Genomic DNA, 20,244 nt, shown 5'->3' with positions numbered 1-20,244 from the left:
TTTGGTCAAATTATTTAAGGTGGTAGCACAACTCTGTCACTTTCTCACTTTGAGCCAGCGCATTTGGTGAGACTTTTTTTAAGGTGATGGAGGAAGATGACAGAACCAAATCAAGTGCTCTGCCATGCATGTTTTCCAGATGTCCTTTGCACTTGAATGCAAAACATGACACCTTAGAACACAAAAAAAACTTAACCAATAGAATCCAAACTGTTTTAAAGAAGTAACATTTTATTGACTTGTCTGAGGTTAGCCAGGTTACAAAATGGAAAAAAACCTAATGTAGCAAAAAGTTATCCATTAGCAGTAGGAAAAAACTTCCTCCTAAAAGCCTACGATAGTTCTAGCGGAGGAGGGTGGGTGTGTGTAGCGACAGTACATGTTTATTCCTGGGGATCACTGACAACAGCAGTGGTTGAATAAGAGAAAGGACTGAGGAGAGCGGCAATGGTATAGTGGCGGTGACCGGAATCATTAGCAGTGAACACCACCTGGAAAAGAGAAAACTTGTGATCACGATGAACAACGTACATTCAAAACTACCTCATTAAGAATTAGGAAGCACACTCCATTTCCTCTGCAGAATACTTTGCCAGTTCAGTCAATGATTTTACGCTTCTGATAGGTAAGGCTCCCCATTACTTTGTGATGCTTGCTGAAGACTGAGAAATTTGTGAGATTTGGACTGAGGTCCACAAAGAGCCTTGGCTGTGGTGAAGCTAGGTGGAGATACCTGCACCTGAGCCAGGCAAACTAGTTTGTGATGTGGAGTGGGAGGATGAGGGGGAGGTATCTCAAATGACCAGTAAGAAAGACAGAGAGGTGAAATCCCATCTAGTGAACTTAAATACAATTTCTGTGTGAGGTGTCCAAGCAAGGTAGGCGGTTGGACCCCAAAGCTGCTTTCTGTACTTCAGTGCCTCTCCTGTTTTTAAGACAGCTAGTGATGGGTCGGTTCTTGCATTAAGAACTGGGTGGCTAGACTTCACAGAACAAGGAGAGACCCTTGTCCTAAGATAATTCAAATTTGCTGCTCTCCAAATCAGTCCCTGGAACTTGGGACACCAAGTTCCCAGGAAAATGTCATCACCTGGGTTAAGTTCCCACTTTCTTTGGCTCTCTTTAGCCTAATATTTGCTCTATTTTCTGAACCATTACGTACTTTCTACAACAGGACTAGAGAGTTCCCTCCTACATCCCGATCCTGCCAAAGCCTAAGCTGCTGGGATGTGAGGACTGTAGGTTCAGTTACCTTGCACATAGACAGTCATTGAACTCTGCCTGCTTCCCAGGCTAATTTGTTGACCTGTAGGCTATTACGTCAAAGGAAGGCTTCTTCAAGAGCCTAGCTGGAAGAGTCTCAACCAGGCGCTTTTATGTACCTTTTGAGGTGAAGCCCTTCTGTAAGCCCCAGCAACTTTCCCAAATGGTTAGGGAATATTTTTGAGGATTGTTTATTTGATCTAAATGACCCAAGCCACACTTCAGACTTCTGTGGACCTGGGCCTCAGTCATTTGTTTTAGTCTTCCACAGAGCTTCATAAACTTGTGGTATAAAATGTTCTACAACACAACCTGTAGCCATTCCGGACTACTTAATTTGGGGAAACTTAAATTTAATGGCAGATTAAGCCTGAAGAATGGAAACAAATTTTTTGGAAGTGCTAAATAAATGTAATAGAATAAAACACACAATAAATCAGTGTAGGACCTAAAGCAAAGGGAGGCACAATACATGATTATATTGCTGGCCTGCTTATGAAATTTCAATATCAATGAAACAGCCAACTTTTCCTTTCCCACTATGATTATTTCTTTATATTTTTATGCCTTTTTTTTCTATTGGATATTTCAGTACTGAGCATAATTTTTTTTTAAAAAGGCACGTGAGAAAGAATTGGTTTTTGCTGTAATTACAGGTCATACTAGAATTCAGGGATTTTCAGGTGACTGGTATGGGGGAAGTACCTCTGATTAAAGAATAGCTTATTTCCTATGAAATTAGGGTTTCTAAATCCGTATATTCCTTCAACAACAATAAAAGCAGTCTTTTTTTTTTTCTTGTTTGTTTTTTAAACACCGTGTACTTTTGAATAATGTAGCTCTTTTTGAACAAAGGTCCCTACTGGTCTGAATGGGTGAATGGACGCAGCTCCACTTTGGAAGAGCTGTGTCAGTATTTTCAGGGAAGTTGGCTACTTCCTTTGGCTTAGCCAGCTATATACTGCCTTTATTTTCCCAGTGTTATGTGGCAGTGAACCATTTCACTGAATGATGCTGCTCCTTCAGTATTAAAGGACTGTATTTGTTCTTACCAGCTGATGCCACTACAGAGTATATAGGTTATTGGGTATATTTGCAAATACTTACATCAGCGTACTCATGGAATGGAGAAAGGCCAAGTCCCTTCCAGTAAGAGCTGGTGTCAAACTCAACCCTGTATATTCCTTCTACAAACTGTTCTTCTGTTGTGAGCTCATGGATCTCCCCATACTCTGTGGTTTTACTGTAATGGTAAAATATCTACATAAATATTTTATACTGTCATTTAGATGCTAAACAGAAACAATGGAATATTAAATAAGAAAGGTGCTGCACAGCCAAATTCTACATTGAATGGTTTCTAATCATCTGAAATAATTCCCTCCTTCTATGTAGTGTATGCTTCCACATTGCAGAGCCTGTCCTTGCTACCAACTCATCCGTATTCATCACAAATCAAAGTTGGGTGGCTTTTTTTGTCATTTTTGTTGCTATGGCAGGGATTGTAGTTAAGGGCTTTCTTTCAATGTCATGTTTAACTTGCACCAAGTGCCCTCTGGAACCAAATGTTAGTGGCTTAGGAAAAGGATTGTCATGGTGAAAGGCAAGATGCCAAATCTCAAATTACAGTTAAAGAGAGAAGAGAGATTTTAGTGGAAAATTACTTCATTCTCTAGTTATTAGCACTGAGGCTTTAGGTTTTACCCCTATACACTGATGTGGTTTTATGTGACCCTAAGTGGTAGTGTCTTGAAGAAGCAATTTGGCATCACAAGGTTTTATTAATTTGAATTACAATGCCTTGGTCAAAGAGCAGGGGCCTCTTCCACTGGGTGCCATATAAGTGAGCAATAGGAATTCCCAGCTCAGAGAGATTATGTACTCAGCTCATAACAATAAACTGTGGGTGAATGAATTCCAGAAGCAAGAAGGAAATATAGCTGGCATTGCACCTAAACGCCATTTATCTCTTTTCTTTCCTTTTATTTTATTTCTGATTTTTTTGCTAGTTCTTTTTTTTTTCCTGCTGAAAATACTTATTTGATATTTATAGCACTTCATAAACATATGATGTAGTTGAAGGAAAAATGAAGAAAGCCTTGACTTGAAGAACTAGTGGAACTTTTCAGTCTTATGGCAAGGGTTTGCTGTCTAGGCAGAAAACAGAAAAGCTTGAGGAGGAAGAGAGGGAGAGGAGAAAGGAGTGACATGCTGATTATCAGAGACAGAATCAGTTGTGCTATTGCAGCTTTTCTTTCCCAGCTGCTGCCTCCTCCTTCATCGGATTTGTCAACTTTGGTTAATGGTGGTGAATGAAAAAAGTCTGAATGACAGAGCTTTTGCTTAAATTAAGAAGTAGCAGGATTGAAAATCCCATGCTAATTTTCAGGTTTTCTTATAGTTCAAGTTCAGCGCTTTGAAGACTGACAGAAGTCTCACTGGTCCAATACAAGTGGAATCAACTGTATCCAGGGTAGACCAAACCTGCAGAGAATCCAAGCCCTATTTGAAACACGGCTCACAGGGTATTTGTGAAGTGTACACATCTGTTTTCTCTTGGTTTAATTAGTACTTCCAGGTTTAACCTATATTGCCTTAACAAAAGGCAGTAGGTAAAAGGAGGGAGAATTTATTGGTGAGTGTCCTTGAAACCATGAAACAGAATTGCTGAGATCCTGCAGAAGTGTTCAGAGTACAAGTTAGCAATTCACATGCATCTGCATACAAGTTGGATAGTCTAGACACAAACCAATTACACAGAAAAATGGTGTCTGCCTCAAAATCTTTGTTCGGGTAAACAAGTTAGTTTTAGTTTGAGAAAACTGTGGATGCAGCTTGAATGGTGCTTTTGCTGATGGGTGTTGACCCAAAGTTGCAGATGTTAACCATCCAGAACAGTTGGGAAACGAAACAAGAATTCACTTGAAGACTCTCGCCTACTACCGGGAGTTAATGGCACTTTCTTAATTTTAGTTATTAAGTGGTAGCCATTCAGTGCAAGTGGTCTCACAAGCAAACCCTTCAGCATTACTGCTGCATTGACAGCCAACAGGTCAGTGTGCAATTCAGAGCCTGGATGGGATTAGCACAAGGCAGAGGATGTCCTGCATTTGGCCCTGGTAGCAAAATGCTACAAGTGATTCCTTCTGAACAGGACTAGTATTTCTGTCTGAGTGGGGGAATAAATACGCTATGGTTGCTTATTCTTAATAGGATCTGGACTGCCAGCATCTGCTGTGAGATGGACAGTTAAGTTAAAAAAGCTGTGCTTTTACAGCAAAAAATTGGCAAACCACTGGTTAAGCTACTATGGCTCCAGCCTAGGCTGCAATCCTCATCCTCTTTTTCACTGAGTTGTATGTTGTGACCAGGTTAAATGTATACTGTGCAATGATGTTTATGAAGTCTTGGGACACATACTGCACTGAGATGAACTCTGCCCGCAGATGCAGACTGCTGAGGAAATATCTCAGGAACATGAATTATTATTTTGGAGTTTTTAAAAAAAAAGGAGGGTGAGGGGGAGCCACTTCAAATATGCTGCAGTTTTGGGGTTTTTTTATGATTTACAACCTAGGTCACATGAGAACTATGTTTGGAGAATGCAACTCTTGAACTTCGTGATAAGACCTAGGTTTCCAAAAACCTGTGAGGAGTGAGAAGGTCAAAGCTAGTCATGGGAGGAGCTCGCATAGAACCCAAATCATATGTTTCCCAGGTCTCTGTTCCCTAAAGCCTTCCTCAGAGTGCGTCTCAGCTCAAGTTATCTCTTCTTGCATATTTTTGGCTAGACTAATTTTTGAAACAAGCCTCTTAATAAAGTCAGCTGTTGCTATGTGAACTTCTTCCCTGCCTTTTAAACTGTTAGTCCAAATTCACCAGTTGCTAGGTGCATTTGCTTAATTCCCTAAAATGTGTTAGCAAAGTAAAAACAAAAAAAAAGGTAAAAAAATAACTTTTATAGACATTTGTACAAAATGTAGCTTTTCCATATGCATCTGCTAGGTACTGTAACTTCAAGATATTATTAACCTGACAGGAGTAGTTGCAGATTGTGTTCCTTGACTGCATTCAGATTTTCATCTGGTTTAACACAGAGAAACTCTGGTTTTCCCAAAAGAAAAAAATTGCAATCACGTTTGAAAACCACGTTCAAACGAGTGTCATCAGCTAAAGTCAATGGTATTGCTGAAAGCAGCCTTGATTAAGATGCAAGTCAACGGAAAGGTCAAAATTTTTACCTGCAATAAAAATTGCGGTTTAGTGTTCCTCCACTGCCTTCCCCCAGCAAGATGCTTCTCACTTGCCTAGGGTTAATCTCAGTTTATATTTAAGAAGAAGTGATTTGATTTTCTCAGGGGTGTACTGACCTAAACTGTCAACAGAAGTTGGCTAAGAAGAACTGTGGGATTTGTCTCCTTGGGCTTTTTGAGAGCAGCATTGCAAACTGGACAAGAAAACACTGTTATGCTGAAAAAGTGAGGACATGTAACACTGATGTTATCAGTGTTATCCCTCTGTAAATTGTATTTTCTATTACATGTTCAAGAGCACTTGATGAAACATTTGAAATATTCAGGGTTTCCTAATAATGGCAGAAATACTCACTAAGGACAGGACATTATCCTTGTCTCTGCTTTCCTTGAAAACAATGCATATTTTTTTCATGGGGTTTCTCTGTTCGTTAAAGTATATAAATCCATTCTGAGAGTCATTTGTTCCTAGATTAACACTCAGCATTTGGGAGTGAAGGTGTTTGTTTCTCCTTCAATCTCCTAAACTTTCTTGTTCCTTTTCAATGGGGAAAAGTATTTTTTGTTTTGAGTTTTAAAAAAAGAAACCCTTCAGATGGAGAGAACGGTATCTCTCTCCTTGTAGTCTTCTCTAGTTTTTTTCTGCAGTTTTTATGTAAATCATGCTATGAAAATCCTAGTAAAAGGCAGTTGGATTCTCTGGTGGCTCCTGTCCATGCTTGTGCTTGTCATTCTGTGCTTGAATATCCTGCTGTTACTAGAGATTTCTCTGGACTTATTTAAAAATCTGATTCAATGAGTTGTTACAATGAAACTTAAATACCTGAATACCTCATCTATTTGAATTTTAGTAAACTGTATTCCTCTGTTACCCATACTTTTCCCACAGACTGAAGATAATAGTATTATTGCCTGCCCCTTAGTGATGTTCTGAGGATGCTTTGTAAGTATTAAGCTGTCATTCTAGCAAAAGCCGTGCAGCTCTATAGAAATGACCACAACCAAATGCTGAGATTGTGCTTCTGTGTTGTGTTACAGTGGGACTCTAAAACTTTCTCGTCAAAGAGTTTCTTCCAGCCAGCACGTTTGTTACACAGGAGAAGGCTAATGCACTTATTATTTGCATGCATGCAGACAAAGCTTACAGAGAGGATTTTGTATGTGACTGCTGCAAATAAAGCTCTATATCCATTGCATATAAAGGTAGTAGGTTAGTCTGGGTTACCTACAAAATTCTGTTAAATAGTCTTTTTAATTTTTTTTTCTTTTTTATAGAAAGGAAAGATAGTACAGAAGCTAGGAGAAAAATTAATTATTAAACCTATTCCCTTACAAAGATAAGATGAGCATCTCAACATATTTTTGCAATGAGGACGTACATTAGTCACGGATAAGTTCCACTTGAATCTGATGAATTTTAGACCAGAATTCACCTGCTGTTAACAGTGATAGTGTGACACGTGCTAGAAAACATATTGCTTTTTTGATCAGAGCTCCATTCCCTTTATTCTCAATTGTTTGCCCGAGGCACCTTGAAAATGGCTCCATAAGACTACATAACTTACCCAGTAGCAAAGTCCTGCCAGCTTCCATCTGCAGCCTTTTTAAAGACTTTAACAGCTACGTTAGCTGCAGGACTTCCTCTGACTGCATCCAGCACTTTCACCATGAGAGGGCATTTGGAATCAACAGAGCCATGGGAGACCTTGGGGAAAGCAGAAGAGGTTGTATAGGAGCTGTTCACCAGCCCTGCAAAAACCTTCCTTCAAAGTAAAGATGGATTCTTACTGCAGAATTAACGTTGACTTCAAAGCAAGTTCTTTGTCAAATGGTATTCAAAGCTAGTTTGCGAACATCTATTTCTTAAAGCAGAGTATCTTAGAACTTTATACTGATCACTTTATTACACACACAGACACACACACAAACACATACAAACAGATTGCTTGATAAATATTTAGATTTGCATATGACCCTGGGAAAATGTTATAAAGTATACATTTTTAATGAGGTCACAAAAAAAATAAAATACTAAATTATTGTTAAGTGCAGGCAGGGTATGTTAGCATAGGAAATCAACAAAGAAATATCTATGACATCCCTAAGGACTGTAAGAATATTTATTTCTTAAACTTCATTTTACTATATGGAATCCTTAGTCATACTTCAGAAATATTTTTTTTAGTGCTTTAGAGATGTACTTGTTTGGTGAAGAAGGTAAAGCTACCTCTATAGTGAAGATACGGGATGCAAGTCACGAACTGACAGAAACAGAAATAAAAGGTCACACCTCCTAGATCCCTGACCCTTTCATAATATCCTAAAATAGATGGGTAAATGGAAAAAAACTAAGTAGTTTTAAGAATTCTGAAGAAGCTACTTAAAAAATGGTAGTAAAATAGCACTCCAGCAAAGCCAAATGGTTACAGAATTTCATGGATGAGGAGGATGCTAGTCATCTAGAAAATCTAGATTATCATTCTTGTAATGATTGAGTTTGAATAAAAAGAGACTCACCAGTGGTGCAGCTTCAGAGAAAAATACCAGTCCAGCTAAGAAAACAAAGAGCACAGAGTGAAAGGCCATTCTGTTTGCTGTTAGTGAGCCTTGGTGCCAGCAGCTAGGAGCTGGGAGGATTTGGGATTTTATACCCAATCCTACAACAAAACAGGCTGCTTATTGGGTGCCCATATGACTCCAAATCTGCTGATTCTGACTATTTGCTTAGTAAATAGTCCAATCCTAGAGTTAGTCCATGAATAGCACTGCCATTGCAGTCAATGGAAGGACTGCAGGATCACTAGAGCAAAGAGAATAAGTAACGGACACAAACATGACCCTTGTCTGGGGAGATTAGACTCGTAGAAAGCCCTCTACAGAATAATGTAAATGACCTTTGTTTGCCCAGAAGTCCAGCCAGTTCCAGGAGATGTTCTTTAGCTTGCCCTCAGGTTGTGTACGATAATGCCCCAATGCTTTCTCCGGACCTTCATGTTTCTTCTCAATGTATTCAATGCTTTCTGAAGACCGGTTACCACATGTAGATGCAGACTTGGTATGGGTGATGGAGTTTGTTCTCTGTCTGGCTCAAGCAGTGCTAATGGTCCATGCTGGGAGACAGGTTCCCAAGCAGTTCCCTTGCTTGTTTACAAGGAGCAATGTTTCTTTTGAAACCTAATTTAGATAGGATCTGACAACATGCTGCCTCTCATCAGAAGTTCCTAAGGATTCATCTTGCCTAATCTTCAGGTAGACATTGAGGTTTCCTCTTAGTCACTCGGAAGACACCTGGAGAGTTCTGTCCCCTTGGAAAGATAGAGATCTCAGAAAAGCGAAAGGAGTCCTCTCTTGCTCCACATACCCAAGAAGGAGCCAAGGCAACTAGCATAGACAGGTAGTTTATGCTAATATCTAGCTAACGTTATAGTTGCCAAACCCTTATTATGCTGGAAATGTTATTGTTATGCTCTGAAATGTACATTTAGGTAAGAGGTTTTACAGGGTTGAACTCAGCCCCAGCCTAAATTGGGAGAAGGTGTCAACTGGGGGAACAGGCACGGTGTAGCAGAGTTTCTCCAGCTGCATCACATAAAAGTTGTCTGTAGTATACCTTGTACTAGTTGAGAGACAAAGAAACAGCCCTGTTTGGTATTTCCTTCTCCCCATGTCCTAAACAACCCTGAGCCTACACTTCTGTTCTCAGGAGCTGGGACACTTGGTTTTTACTGATTTCACAGTATTCTAACAAAAAGCAGTTTTGCCTCTTAACTTGAATAGGATTATGATGCAGGTCTGAGAAGTCATGGACTGTATTCTCTTGTGGCTCTCATGCCTTCAGGCTGCTTTATGCAGTTGTTCTCTTTAGGCAAAGCTGGTTTTTGAAAAAATCTATATTACAGTAATCTCCTGAGCTGGGATCAAAGTGCCCTTTGTACTTACAGCAAAGCAGGCTGCTACGTAGGTAGAATTCTACACTCACTTTGTGTGCATGTAAAAGTCAATGCAAGGTGTCCAGCAGTAACAAATCATGCTGCAATCTAGTGCTTGTGGGTTGTATTCAGATCTTAGAAAGGTAAATACTGCTCTTAGGTCTGCACATTGACACTTTACTTCATTATTTTGCTCTCATTGTAAATATTTCTCTGAAGCAGTAAAGCTTTATATGTCACGAAGAGAAATTATCTGTATCCTAGTGCAAGTAGACTGTCCTGTCATTTGCTATCATCAGCTGTTCTGCAGGGAAATAATGCCAAGGAACTAATGATACTGGCACCTGCCTGCATGTGAAATTGCTCTCCCATGGGAGAATGACTTAAAAAAAATATTATTTTTTCTAGGTCTTCCTGCAAGGTAACAGTTTCTGAAAAATCAGGTCTACAGGGATAGTGTATTTCAGCTGTCCATATTATCTATTTTACTTTCCTCTTTTATAACATTGACCTTTTGGCAGCTGGTTTTTAAAGTGAATAAGGAGCATGGAAAATTCTAACCCCGAGCATGATTTTTTTTTCTTGTCCTTCATTTGCTGTTTTTTTCAACCCTCGCCATCCCTACATAGCCTAGATAGGGTTCCTTTGACTATTAACAGGGGCACCATTCTGAAGGGAAATTAGACTTTGTGCGTTTGTGAATCTCCTCTGTTCACACATTCTGCAGATAACTAGATTATTTCTGTAAGTTCTAAGATACAGGTGGACTCAGTGGGAAGGTAAAAAAATTATCTTTATTATTTCTCTGATCTGGAAGGCCATGAAGGGTCTAGAATTTATAGAGAATTCTATTAAAATCCCATGTGAACTTAATTTAAAATTAATATAGCCTGGTGAAACCAATGCTAGGTAGATCTTCCTCCTTCCATTGTCAGCCTCAACCTATTAGCACAATATGCTAATGTTTTCCATAAAATGTATGGGAGGACTCAGGAATTTGGAAAAGCTGGCTGAAAAGAATGATTTTCCCTTGGTGGAGAATCAAAACATGTGATTGTGGAGCGAAAAGGAGAAAGGGGATGGGAAACTGCTGAGCATCCAACAAGTGCTGATTGACCCTTGTCTGTCTGTTGTTGTTAAACATTTTCTGTGGAATGGGAGTCTGAAGCGTATCGACTGAATAACTTATCCCAGATAAAAAAATATGGGAATGTGAAATGACAAAGTGCTGGGCACTGAGGAGTAAGTGGGGCTGGGAAACTCTAGGCCTTCTGAAGGAGTAGGGAAGCTGCCACGAAGAGCAGCAAACAGGGCAGTTCCCTGAGACTGCTAGCTGGATACATGCCACAAAGAAAGTGGTGCAACACGGAGCCTTAGCAGAGAGCAATAGCATAAAAGGCCTACTGTAAGAAAAGAGTAAAGAGAGTCACTGAAAACTCCTCAGAAAGAGATATTTAGGAATCCTGGTGTGGAAGAAACAGTAGGGTTACATAGCTAATACAGAGACAGCATAAGGCTATTTGGGGGCTAGGAGACACACAAAACCCAGAAGAAGGGGTGATCACCCAGCATAGAGGGTGATGAGGGAGCTGGAGAAGAGAATGTCAAAGAGTGCCTGGTGTGCAGAGTAACCTCAGCCTTATGGAAAGCAAGAAGTATGAGACCCCCAGTTATGGAAAAAATTAGATAATCCTCAAATATGTGAATGCTTTAAGGCTTATCTGAATTCCAAATCAGTTGAAGTTCATCTCTGAAGAATTAGAATTAATGCCTATTTTTAATGAAAGCATGTTCCCTGCTTGGAAGCATTACAGCGTTCAGGTCAAGAACAAACATGTCCCGCTAATACTCTTGTTTATGTCAAGGATTTTTCCAACTGTGCTACAGTATTTTTCTCTCTCTTCCATGTAGTCTCACACACACTTAATGCTTGTTTTACATAGATAAGCTCCTTATTCTCTGCTCCATTCCCTTCTATTTGATTTTATTTAGAAAGGCAACTGCTTCTACATGATAAAATGCTCAGACAGGCTGGAATATCTGACTTTGACCGTAAAAACCTGTAAGCTTCTCCTGTGACTTTGGAGTGGAAGCCGTTCAGTAATCTGAGTAGATTTCCCTAGCACTTTCCAAAGAATTAATGAATTCCTGAGCTCTGAAAAAATCTTTTCTGTAGTATAGATACCCGAATGTGACACCTTCTTTCACTTTTCTGGAGTAACGTTCCATAGGGACTTAGAGGAAAAGACCTGAGATTTACCTCTTGAAGAAGTTTGCCTGAATTTTCTGAACTAGAGTCAAGAACTTTGAGATTTTCTGTTGATTTCGCTATTTGCTAATTATGTAACATCTTCCCCATCTGCAAAGCTAGGGATAATACTTTTCTAATTAAAAAATGTGCTCAGAGAGGTTCATGTTTGAGCTTGAATTTCAATTTGTAAAGAATTGCATTAAAAAATAGTGGCATTTCACGTGTGTGTGGTGTGTGCATGTCTGTCAGCCTGCTGCCCATTTAGGTTTTCTGTGAGGACTATGTATTTAGAGTTTTAATGATCATTCTCAGATTTCTTTGCTTATAGGACTAACATTGGCTATTATAATGGGAAGTAAAGAAACACTACTGATCTTAAACAGAAAAATAAGAAAATCATCCTTGTCTTGTATCCTATATCAAATCCAGTCAATCTGAAAATCAGGAAGTGTAAACTGTTAGCAAACAATTTAGAAGACAGATAGGTTGGGTTGGGTTTCTGGTATAAAACCACAGGGTTTGATCATTTCAAGGTTATGTCCAAGGAGAATCCTGGGACATAGCCCAAAGTCCAAAAAAAGAAACATCTAAACAGATGATTGTTCCTTTCGGGTATTTGTAATGTATGAATTCACCTGGCACCTGCTCACCTCAGCAGGCTTTTGCTCTGAAGTGTTTAAACTCCAAGGTCACTGGGCACTGATCACTCTGAGGTACTACTTCATTAGCTAACTCTATAGTCCCTGTGATCCCTCTAAAACAAAATTCTGTTCTTCAACTTCAATATGTATTCATTTTTACATACTAACCCATCAGTCTAGACAAGTGATGCAAAAAAAACCCCAAATCTACTCATACACAAAGCTAACTGAATAACCTTGTGCCAGCCCTGATGCCTTAGCCTTTCCTATTGCTGAAAGATGCTTGGGACTTGCCATGAGATCAATGTTTTGAAAGGTAAAATTCTTTGTTAGCAAAATGATTAGATTGTTTAGGTTATAAATTTATTTTCGTCCCCTTCTTACAGTGAGAGGTACACACTGAATCTACAACATGATGCAAATGTTTCTGACTGATAGCAAGAAACATTACCAGAGGCCACTATTTTCATAGGGTCTTGGCTAGGCTCTTTTGAGAGTGTATGACATTTTTTAAGGGAATCTCCATAAATTCTCAATTTACTCTCAGTGGACTGCAGCTGTCAAATGAATAATTAGATCAGACATGACAATTAAAATCTTCCCCTAGATATTATGACCATTAAAAAGATTCTGTAGGGTTAAATTATAATCTTTTCTTAAGTTACATATGTATTTGCTAAAGCTGTTGCAGCTATGTACTTTGCTCAGCATCTTGCTGTTCAAGATTGTAAAATGCTGAGTCTCAGGCACTTTATTCTGGTACCTGAATACAAATAGGTGTGTGGAAATGCCTGTTTTTCCAGCATGCAGGGCCACCTGGGTAGTCTCTTCAAAAGCTTCTTCAAATTTGCACAGGGCCAAATTAGCCATTGGTTAATGGCTAATCATCTTATAATGTAATTTAAATTACTCAATTCTTTCTTCAGTGGGGATCAATATAATAGATCACCACATGGACTCATCTGGATGCAGCTTGGATGTGAACTGTCACTGGAGTGCCCATGAGTGCCTTGACAGTGTCCTGTGTGTGGGCTGCCCAGCCCCTATATCCCTCCCGCCGATCTGCCCCACCTCGGCATAAAATCCCCATCTGCCCTGGAATAAAATCCCCTGGGCATGCTGTTGAGCAGGAAGCTACCAAGTTACAGTGACAGTCACACACTATGCCTTTCTTTCTATTAATTGAGCCAGCGCCTGCCTCCTGCCAAAAGCTCTGAGGAAATGCTGTACTAATCATTTTATCTCATAAACGGTGTTCCTGTATCTACCACGGGCTTCACTGAACTTTTGCATCAGCTTCCAAGCACATTTACCAGTGTCACTGGTCTGGCAAAAACAAACGTGTACCACATGAAAATGGATCTGAGAGGAAACAACCGTGTATCTTTTGAGGGATAGGAAGAAAAGGGTATCTCAAACGGGCAGGAACAGGGCAGATTATGACCCCTATGTACAATACAGTAATAACATCTGGATTTCCTTTTTTTTTTTTTTTTTTGTCTTTTTGCTCTTCCTCAACTTTTAAGAACAAGAATAAGCTATACTACGGCATTTCAAGGAGAAGAACTGTTAAAGAAGGGCGAGATGCTTCTATGCTGCGGAACCAGCGAACAGTGTGATGCATATGCAGAAGAAAAGACTTAATAGCTATTGTAGACCAGCCACTGTTCTTAGACTAGCTTACCTGAGCCAAAAGCTGTTCCTGGTTATACCCATAGTACATGTGAAAGCTAACTCTGTAAGCAAGGTAGGAAATATGTGGTGAATGCATACTATAAAAATACGAGTAGCTCTGAGATGCCTTCTCACCACATTGCCAGTAAATCAAGCTATTTGTGTACTATGTGGGACAAAAATCACTTGTAAAGTTTGAAATGCTGTGGGCTACATGAGTCAACAGGAGATTAACTGGCAGTCATGACTTGGTATATTGTAAGGGAAAATCTAGCTTGTATATGTTTTCATCTATGTAAATACACGAACTCTCCCGTATGCATTCTGTATGAAGTGCTGTCTGCCTTACATACTGCAAACACAGACTGCTGCTTTAAATGGATGAACAACGGCAACATGTGTATACTTTTCCCTGATTAAGCCTCTGTAGTTATAACCCCCTTTATCTACTGCCAGCCAAGCCGGGAGACTGAATGCTAATCACGTAACAGGTACATGCCTAGGTTTACGGAGTGCAAGCTTGTGAATAGTTCAGTGCAACACTTGCTGAGGATAAAAATAGCAGTTTCTTTCCTTACTATCTCTGAACTAGGTTCAGAACACCTCTTGTAGCACAAAAATAAAATATATATCAGCTGAGGCCACAACTTAGCTGTATGTACGGCCGTTGTGCCACTGTTCGAGATCTACAATCACAGCTATTATAAAATCTGCTTTTTGCAGTTGGGGTATGCATTTTATCCCTGCCCTGTGTTTGCGTATGCTCTTCCTGGGGAGCTTCTCTTTCTTGGTCTGCATAGTATATGGGCCCACCACATACCACTGCTGAGAAACTGTTCGGTCACAGGACTGTTCGGGACTTGTTCTGCATCCAAGGATGCTTTATCAGTAATAATAATGAAGCAGAAGCCTGCGGTGTGTTTATGACAAACTCAAGCAGAACAACAACCACCTTATCCAGCAGACCCTCTATGTGCCATGCAGTATGTCATGTCCAGGGGGTGAAACAGTGGCTGGCTTACAGCAGCCAGTCAGATCTCTGCTATAGCTAGGAAAAAAGCTGTATATCTGTACACAAGTCAGAGAGGTAGGAAGTTTGAGTTCCTGACTCCAACAGCTTGTTTTACAAATCTGAGTCAAAACACAGTGATTTTAAATATTGTGTAAAAAACCACTGTGCAAGTGGAGTGATCCACAGCGCTGGATGAGCGTGGAGCTATTGGGGAATTATTCCTACTGCTCACTGTTATGGCATGTGGAGGTCTCAAGCAACTTTCTATGAAGGCTCATTTTCCTTGCTAGCAGCAATTCAAGCTAGTAGCAGAGATGTCCAAAGGATCCCTTGATGCTGGGTGTTTGTCCACTGAATGCTATATACCAACGACTTCAATACAAGGCCATAGGTCTTTCATATGCAGGCAATTAGTCTAAACGCTTCTTCTTGCTTGGCTTTAAAATCTATAAATTCTGTAATGCAGATTATGCTGTAGAATGTACCACTAAAACATGCCTGGGTTGTGCTTTACCTTTTGGGACATTTTTCCTCCAGAGGTTGAGTTTGGGTGTTTCAAATCTCTGAGGAATTCAGTGTTGCTTGACTAATCCAAGGAAATCTGGAGTCCTTACAGTATGAACAGTGATTGTTGTACTGGCACTACTAACAGCAGTTCCCAGACCAGACCTCATGGACCACTCCTGCTCCTCATCACCCCAGCATTTGTGCAGAGCTTATCTGGGGACTGCACAAGACCTCCTGTCCAAAGGCATCTGCCAGGTAGTACCCTTCCTGTTTGTGGGGCAGCACTATGGTCCCTTTGCTACTACACGATGCAGTGCACACAGCATCCCATGTCTTCCTGAAACTGCATCGCAGCCTATAATATTGGAGCCACTGGAAAACAGCTTAGGGAAATATGTACTGGTAAACTAAATTCATTTAATCCCCTTCATCTCTGTGATTTTACCCTCTAAGCATGTTTCAAAGGAATTTTAATCCCCTTTCATGTAAGCCAGGGAAGGCACTGAGGCTAGCAGCTTGTCCACACCTAGCAGAATAGTTACTACATTTTATGTTCACATACTGCCTTAACTATGTCTCAAGTGTGGCCAAATAGACAAGTCCTTAGGATCACTTGGATCCCTCAAAATGCTTTGAAATGTCAAGTTGAAATCACCCTTGCTAATTAGCATTCTCCCCCAACAGAGGACAAAAGGCTTACGCACTCTGGATGATTTTCTTTACTCTGCTTTCCTTCACACAGTTTAAAAGATTCCCTGTGTCCTCAATATTAGACTTCGCTACACTACCAGCTAATACTTTGTACTGTTGATTTCCCATGAGCTTAACATTGTTAGCTATTGAGCTCTTGGTGACAGGGAAAAAGTAAATTTTAGCTTTTTCTGTAAAGACGATACTCTCCAAGTAGGTGCTTTAGTCTCTGAAAAATGATGGAACAACCATAGACTGAGATGGGGAAAACCAGCAAATAACTCCAGACCACAACTATTATCTGGGGAATATGTGACTATAGACAGAATTGTAGATCTTTTGTTAGTATCAGCTTGATGAGCCTACTGAAGTTCCTCTGCAAAGTATGAAAAGTCACATAAAAAGAGGAACACATACTAATTTTGCTCCTTCTTTGTACCATTATGTGAGGAAGGCTGTAAACAGCAGGCAAAGTGTCTAATTGCTAGTCACACTCCTTTCTGTGGAGCAATTTGTCTTTTTTTTTTTTTTTTTTTTTTAACCCCAGGTTTGGCCTGCAGAAGTTGGGAAAAACTTTTCCCCCCTCTGCCTGAAGTGGCATGCACAACTGCATGCTGCATACATGCAACTGGCTTGTGAATGGTGGGTTTATTTCCTGCAGAGGTCCATAAGTAGAATCATAGAATCACAGAATGATTTGGGTTGGAAGGGACCTTAAAGATCATCTAGTTCCAGGCTCCCCGCCATGGGCAGGGAACCTTCCACTAGACCAGGTTGCTCAAAGCCCCATCCAACCTGGCCTGGAACACTTCCAGGGATGAAGCATCCACAGCTTCTCTGGGCAACCTGTTCCAGTGCTTTACCACCCTCACAGTAAAGAATTTTTTCCTAATATTTAATCTAAATCTGTCCTCTTTCAGTTTAAAACCATTACCCGTCGTCCTATCACCACACTTCCTGATAAAAGAGTCCCTCTCCAGCTTTCCTGTAGGCCCCCTTTAGGTACTGGCAGGCTGCTATAAGGTCTCCCCGGAGCCTTCTCTTCTCCAGGCTGAACAACCCCAACTCTCTCAGCCTGTCCTCACGGGAGAGGTGTTCCATCCCTCTGATCGTTTTTGTGGCCCTCCTCTGGACCCGCTCGGAGAGGCCCATGTCTTCCCTGTGCTGAGGACCCCAGAGCTGGAGGCAGTGCTCCAGGTGGGGTCTCACCAGAGCGGAGCAAAGGGCCAGAATCCCCTTGACCCGCTGGACACACTGCTCTGGATGCAGCTCAGGATACGGTGGAATGACTCTAGTGATGTACTCTAGTATAGATTGATGTACTCTAGTAACATCTACCAACACAGGTGTAACTGCTTTGAGAAACCACTCCCTGGGCTCTTTTGAAATCCAGAACTCCTCTGACTGTTCCTTTCACCCAACCACCCAAAAAAGTAGAGGAGAAGTAGCAGAGTGCCCTGTTCTGCCTTTCCCATTCGCCTGCCTGTCAGCTCCTTCCCAAGGGGACCCTGCCCCGTGGCCTATGGCAGGGCACCCGGCGGTCGTGGAGCTCTGCAGCCCCTGCGGTTGGTTTGGCCTGGGAATAAATGGCTCCAGCAACCTGGAGCTAGAGTCATGTTGTGGTACAAAGGGACTCTGTTAAACAGGGTTCATGGGTCTGGCATAGGCAGGTCTTGGCTTCTCAGTTTCAGAGCAAAACTTCACTGTAAAAATAAAAAAAAAGCCATGTCCTTGGCTGAAGATAAACAAACCCGGCAAAGCAAAGTTAATCCTTTTAAAATGTAAATATTAAATTAAACTTTCATTTTAACAGCACCCTTGGGTCTGCTGCCCTTTGGCTGGAATACCTTCCCTCTCTCCTCTGCTGCTGGGCAGCACCATTGGGTTGGGAGCACATCCCTTCTGCGGTACAGGCAACAAATTACTCAAGGTGGGAGGAAGCTGTTGTTGCTGGAGTCTTGACTCTGAGGATCACAACGCATGCAAAGAAAAAGGCATCCCAGCTGGACTCTGGGGGAGAATCTGCTGATGGTCTGAATGACAAGCAGGGTGTGGAGTCTTACCAGCCACTCTGAGATGCGTCTGAGCCTGGCTGTCGAGCAGCTTATTGCGTGTCTTTTCACTGCCTCTCTGCCCCCAGAATCATAGCAACATTGCTAAAGATGATGGCTTGTGTGGTGCTCCAGACTCTTCAGTTAAAAATCACAGGAGAAGAAAAAACTAAGAAGAAGAAGGAAAAAAAGGTAAGAAGGAGATGGAATGAAGAGGCTGAGATGTAAAGAGCATGGTGGTAGGCACCTAAATCTAATATTTTTTGTGACGTTCATGAAAATAGCTGAACATAGGAGAGGGCTGAGGTAGGCTGGCACTCTGTTGGGTGTAGAGTCAGTCTCTCTCAAAGATAGGATGATGAAGGCCACTGGCTCTGGGTAAGGATCGTTGCAGCAGGATAACGCTCTCCTGTGCCATTCTCTGAGCATATCTGTGACATTGTGGATGCCCCAAAAGGTGTGGTGACTGTTGTTTTTATCAACCAGTTAAGAGTAATTTCCAGTGCAGCAGTTTTGGCCTTCTGGTCCCTTCCTCCACGCTCCTCCTGCTTACAACATATGATCTTCATGCAGTCCGTGGATGTATTTGTTTGGATTAATCCTGTGTTTCTGTGAGTAAAGTTTGCTAATTCTTATAAACAATTTTATTTGCCTAGCCGAACTGGACTTTGGGCAACTTGAAATTCAGGTGTCTGCATAATAGTGCTGAAAGGCACAATACAGCCAGTACCTGGAAAACCTGCTGTGCCTGCCCAGAGAGGGACCTTTTCTCCTCTCTGCTCAGCAGAAAGAGGAATTTTAAGTCACCCTGGCTTTCCATCCTCAGTTTGTAACTCTGTTGCTAAGTGGCAACGAAAGAAGATTATCGGATCACAGATTAACAGAAACCTCTATTCAGTGCTCTTGTGTAATTACACATTTCAGTTACTTATTTAAGAACTGATTTTTAGCTGCCGTGTTCCTACCCCACCCTCACCCCTCCATAGATCCGTTACCCTCAGGGTCTGGTCAGGGTCCTGAACAACTGGCCGTCCCTTTCCACACTCAGCCTCTGCTCCCCAAGGGTCTCTGCTCTTAGCGGGGTCTCAGTAACTAAAGTTCTACCCTAGTCCTTCTGAATCATTTATTTTGGGAGAAAGCAGGTAAGAGTGCATAAAACGGTTTCGAGAGTTCAGATCTTTCAGAGGTCGCCCATTTTCTTCCTTCACTCAGAAATTGCCCATTTCTTTTTCTCTTTTCCCAGCTGACATGGTTCTGTTGTCTCAAGCAAAAGTGGTCAAGCAGCTTCAGAAAGTGGAGGAAGAAACAAGCCTGAGTGGCAAAGGTAATTATTAAATATTAAAGGTGAATCTCTGGCAGAAATTGCTTAGAGTGGGGTGTGAGGGGGAACCAGTGAAAAGGGCATGGAAAAACTCAGGAAACAGCACAGCTGGCTGGTGTCAGGGATGCAGACAGAAAGGGAGTCTGGGAAGGAGATGTAATTTGTCAGCTGGGAGGAGGGCATGGTCGTGCACAGCACGTGCATTCACAGAAGCACGAAGAGCAAAGTCCTCTTCATGTAGGAAAGCCGTTTAGATTAAGTAGAAAAGCTGCACCGAGGAGAACCATGCGAGGAAGAGGAGACAGAAAGAAGGACAGAGCTGCACGGGGCCCTGCGACTGAAGGAGAGGAAGGAATGCGAGCCAAGCATTTAATAAGAGCAGGGAAGGGGAGGAGAAGAATTGCCTGGCTAAAATGGAAGTAAAAGGTAAGATTGGCATGGAGGGATGGTGAGAAACAAGAGCTGCAAAAACAACAGAAAGGAAGGATGTGTGAAGGGAGAGAGGTAAACAAAATGGTAGACCGTCAGGACGTGATGGACACAGATTGTCGTGCAAATAAAACACAGAAGCAGAAAGTAGCAATGTATAGAAAAGCAGTTCTGTGGGCAGTTCAATATACCTGTTTTCCAGGGGACTGGTATTTTCAATGAT

At 41.3% G+C, this 20,244-nt stretch overlaps 1 protein-coding gene across 1 annotated transcript; it reads right to left on the bottom strand.

The window, feature by feature from the left end:
* Nucleotides 1-211: 211 nt before the first annotated feature.
* On the bottom strand, nt 212-8,165 carry LOC126047173 (transthyretin). Its single transcript, XM_049820450.1, has 4 exons — nt 8,034-8,165; nt 7,082-7,221; nt 2,371-2,506; nt 212-491 (listed from the first exon to the last, which is right to left on the bottom strand). Exons 1-4 carry the CDS (start codon nt 8,100-8,102, stop codon nt 384-386), a joined length of 453 nt encoding a protein of 150 aa, XP_049676407.1. The 5' UTR covers nt 8,103-8,165; the 3' UTR covers nt 212-383.
* Between the last annotated feature and the right edge of the window lie 12,079 nt (nt 8,166-20,244).

This window comes from Accipiter gentilis, chromosome 2 (assembly GCF_929443795.1).
Source record: "Accipiter gentilis chromosome 2, bAccGen1.1, whole genome shotgun sequence".
NCBI classification, from domain to species: Eukaryota; Metazoa; Chordata; class Aves; order Accipitriformes; family Accipitridae; genus Astur; species Astur gentilis.
This window is presented reverse-complemented; position numbering and strand designations above follow the sequence as displayed.

Bases quoted from the DNA above. Each gene is read 5' to 3' on its own strand.
- LOC126047173 (XM_049820450.1), bottom strand. From the start codon at position 8,102: ATGGCCTTTCACTCTGTGCTCTTTGTTTTCTTAGCTGGACTGGTATTT. The intron at 7,222-8,033 runs GTGAGTCTCTTT...GCTTTCCCCAAG, and splicing joins TCTCTGAAGCTGCACCACTG to GTCTCCCATGGCTCTGTTGA. The intron at 2,507-7,081 runs GTAAGTTATGTA...TTACCATTACAG, and splicing joins TGGCAGGACTTTGCTACTGG to TAAAACCACAGAGTATGGGG.